The sequence below is a fragment of the Limulus polyphemus genome, unplaced genomic scaffold (assembly GCF_000517525.1).
Source record: "Limulus polyphemus unplaced genomic scaffold, Limulus_polyphemus-2.1.2 Scaffold8426, whole genome shotgun sequence".
Lineage (NCBI taxonomy): Eukaryota > Metazoa > Arthropoda > Merostomata > Xiphosura > Limulidae > Limulus > Limulus polyphemus.
The window spans coordinates 27,880-31,389 of NW_013674036.1; the positions used below are offsets into that span (position 1 = coordinate 27,880).

At 33.2% G+C, this 3,510-nt stretch overlaps 1 protein-coding gene across 1 annotated transcript in view; it reads right to left on the reverse strand.

The window, feature by feature from the left end:
* Positions 1-2,721, reverse strand: part of LOC106475338 (hemicentin-1-like) — a gene marked incomplete at both ends in the record, with an annotated part of 29,930 nt that extends 27,209 nt beyond the window's left edge. Inside the window, 3 exons of the mRNA XM_013936026.2 lie at positions 427-583; positions 1,090-1,220; positions 2,440-2,721. Of these exons, the coding sequence (XP_013791480.2) occupies positions 427-583; positions 1,090-1,220; positions 2,440-2,721 (570 nt within the window). The remainder of the gene's footprint in view (positions 1-426; positions 584-1,089; positions 1,221-2,439) is intronic.
* Between the last annotated feature and the right edge of the window lie 789 nt (positions 2,722-3,510).

Sequence of the window (3,510 nt, forward strand, 5' to 3'; positions counted from 1 at the left end):
TTACAACACTGTGGTGAACGATTTGTTTGACTTACAACAACACTGTGGTGAACGATTTGTTTGACTTACAACAACACTGTGGTGAACGATTTGTTTGACTTACAACAACACTGTGGTGAACGATTTGTCTGACTTACAACAACACTGTGGTGAAATATTTGTTTGACTTACAACAACACTGTGGTGAACGATTTGTTTGACTTATAACAACACTGTGGTGAAAGATTTAGAACACAGTTGAAAATGATGTAACCTTATTGCTTTAAAAAAAGAATAAATTTGTCTGCCAAAGATATATCATATTATTAGTTGTGAGTTAATTAATACTTTCATAATTCCCTTTTACTGGAAAACTCTTTCAGTAAACCTTACAGAATATGAAATGAACTTTTCTAATAACCTTTAAAAGGCTTATGGAATAATTACCTTGTACAGTCAAGTCAAAATGTTTCTCTTGAGTCCCTGACAGGCTGGAAGCCACACAGGTGTACCTTCCACCATCAGAAACTTCCACTTCTGTGATCTTTAACAACTGATTTTCATGAAGAAATTGAACTTGTGGAGCATTATCAGTTTGCAGAATCTATAAAAAGAGGATTTGGTCCATATTGAAATGACTTATCTAAACCAAGGTCAGTTGTGATCTTTCAAGAAGTATCTTCCGATTCATCTATTGAACAGGAAATAATTTCTGAAGAATAACCAACGGAATATGTTGCAGTGAAACTTCAGTACTGGTTTCTGATGGTGGATAACAGTGAAATAAGTTAAAAACTAGTTAATTTCTTTAAATTCATTTAAACTTGTAAAAAAAACAACAAAAAATTAGAAGCTTTCAATAAATATACAGAATAATTTTTGATAATCTGCAAAAGCTAAAATAAAAATAACTTTAATCATCTAAAACCTAATAAATAAAATATTTTGTCAAGTTTTGTTGCGTGTAAAATGATAAATTAAAATCAGCCTCTAAAGTTTGTTTGGAATAAACTCATATAACAGTTTGAAAATGTATAAGTTACTTAGCATTTAGTTGAGATATTGGACACAGTTTGTGCAATACCAAAAAACCCAGGATAAAGTAGTCACCTTGCCATCTTTCATCCAGACCACTGTTGGCCGTGGGGTTCCCGAGACATAACACTCAAGTTCTACATCAGTCTTCTCCACAGCATGTGGTTCTTTTGTCAGCACATCGTTGTTTTCAATTTTTGGTGGTACTACAAAAGAAAAACAGTTAAACTCTACTCTTTTATACACTTTAACAATAATGACCAAAACATGTGATTAATATTCTACATATCACATTATGAAGCTTTGGCTTGAATCAAATTTGTTCCTTGGCCCTATACATGTGTGAGTACAATGTGCACTACAATGATGTACAGTCAATTTCAGTGACATAGGTCCACTAAAATGGAGAAATTATTCACTAAGTTTACATACTTGATTTGATGGGCAGAGCTGTGATCAGAATATAACAATGGACCAATGAGTTATTTCAGGTACCCAAGATCATCAGAATATAACAATAGACCAATGAGTTGTTTCAGGTACCCAGGGTCATCAGAATGTAACAATGGACCAATGAGTTTCGACTTGTAGCCAGGGTCAACAGAATGTAACAATGGACCAATGACTTTTGTCAGGTAGCCAGGGTCATCAGAATGTAACAATGGACCAATGACTTTTGTCAGGTAGCCAAGGTCATCAGAATGTAACAATGGACCAATGAGTTTTGTCAGGTCACCAAGGTCATCAGAATGTAACAATGGACCGATGAGTTTCGACTTGTAGCCAGGGTCATCAGAATGTAACAATGGACTAATGAATTAGTTCAAGAAACAATGAACCACTGAGTTATGTCATCCAACCAAGATATCATACGTAGTTCATTCAAGACATGAAATAAAATTATTTAAACCTTAGATTTCATCTATTGGTTACTATGTTTTCTTTTTTATGAAAGAAGTCTCAATTAGTGTTTTTGTTTCAATTACTCACAATAAAAAATTTAATGCCAATCTCTAAATGTAATTTTAAAATAAAGTTATTTAATCACGTAAATTTGTTTTAATTCAGTTGTCCTTTCAACATGGCATTCATTGCTCCATCAGTGGTACATGATGGAAGGCGTGGCTTTATTATAGTCATCTGTATATAATAATAAATGCTTCATATAGGACTTTGGAGATATGATGTAGAGTTATATCTTATGGGTGTTGTATACCATGGGTGGCTCAGGACATCCAACAGAAAACATGCATATGTATCACTGGTGGTGCACAATGTCGTGAATGTGTTAAGAAATATAATGAATTATTTTGAGATTCAGCTGAGTAACTTGAGGGGAGGTAATGAACTCATTTCAATGATTCATTGCTTTTAATTATTAACAATTATATATATATATGAGATTTTAAGATTAGGTTCATATACCTAAAACATCCAGCCTGAAATCTTTCTTCGCTTGTCCTGCAGCATTCGTCGCCACACAGGTGTAATTGCCCGTATCTTCTACTCTCGTTCGTAAGAGTTGTAATTTCTGACCACCATTGATGAAATGAATAAATGGGTCCCTTATTGGATCTACCGGTTGTTCATTTTTCAACCACTCAATCTGAGCTGGAGGGTCAGCTTGAACTGGACATTCTAAGAACAATGGTCGGTTGACGAGTATGGACTGGCTTGGGTCAGTGGTGTTCGATATTGTTGGAGGAACTGTTCAGATTGAGATAAAAAGTTAATATCGTAAAGAGATTGTTCTTGAAGACAGAGAACATAATCAACAACATTTAACTGAAGATGAAATTTAAACTTCCTGAGTAGCACTTTAAAGTAACATGCTAGAAAACTAGACAGTAAGAAATACCTATACATTGAAACCACATCTAATGATACCAGTAACTTTTAAATATGATGGGTGAGAAATACCCATACATTGATATCACATCTAATGATACCAGTAACTAGTAAATATGACTGGTGAGAAATACCTATACATTGATATCACATCTAATGATACCAGTAACTGGTAAATATGACCGGTGAAAAATACCCATACATTGAAAATATATCTAATGATACCAGTAACTGGTAAATATGACTGGTGAGAAATACCTATACATTGAAAATATATCTAATGATATTACTGGTATCATTAGATGTGATATCAATGTATCGGTATTTCTCACCAGTCATATTTACTGGTTACTGGACCAGTCATATTTACTGGCATCTGTATTTTCTATACAAATACTTTTCCCAACTAATTACATCTGTAAATGATGACAACTAATTACATCTGTAAATGATGACAACTAATTACATCTGTAGATAATGACAACTAATCACATCTGTAAATGATGACAACTAATTACATCTGTAGATAATGACAACTAATTACATCTGTAGATAATGACAACTAATTACATCTGTAGATAATGACAACTAATTACATCTGTAGATAATGACAACTAATTACATTTGTAGATGATGACAACTAATTAC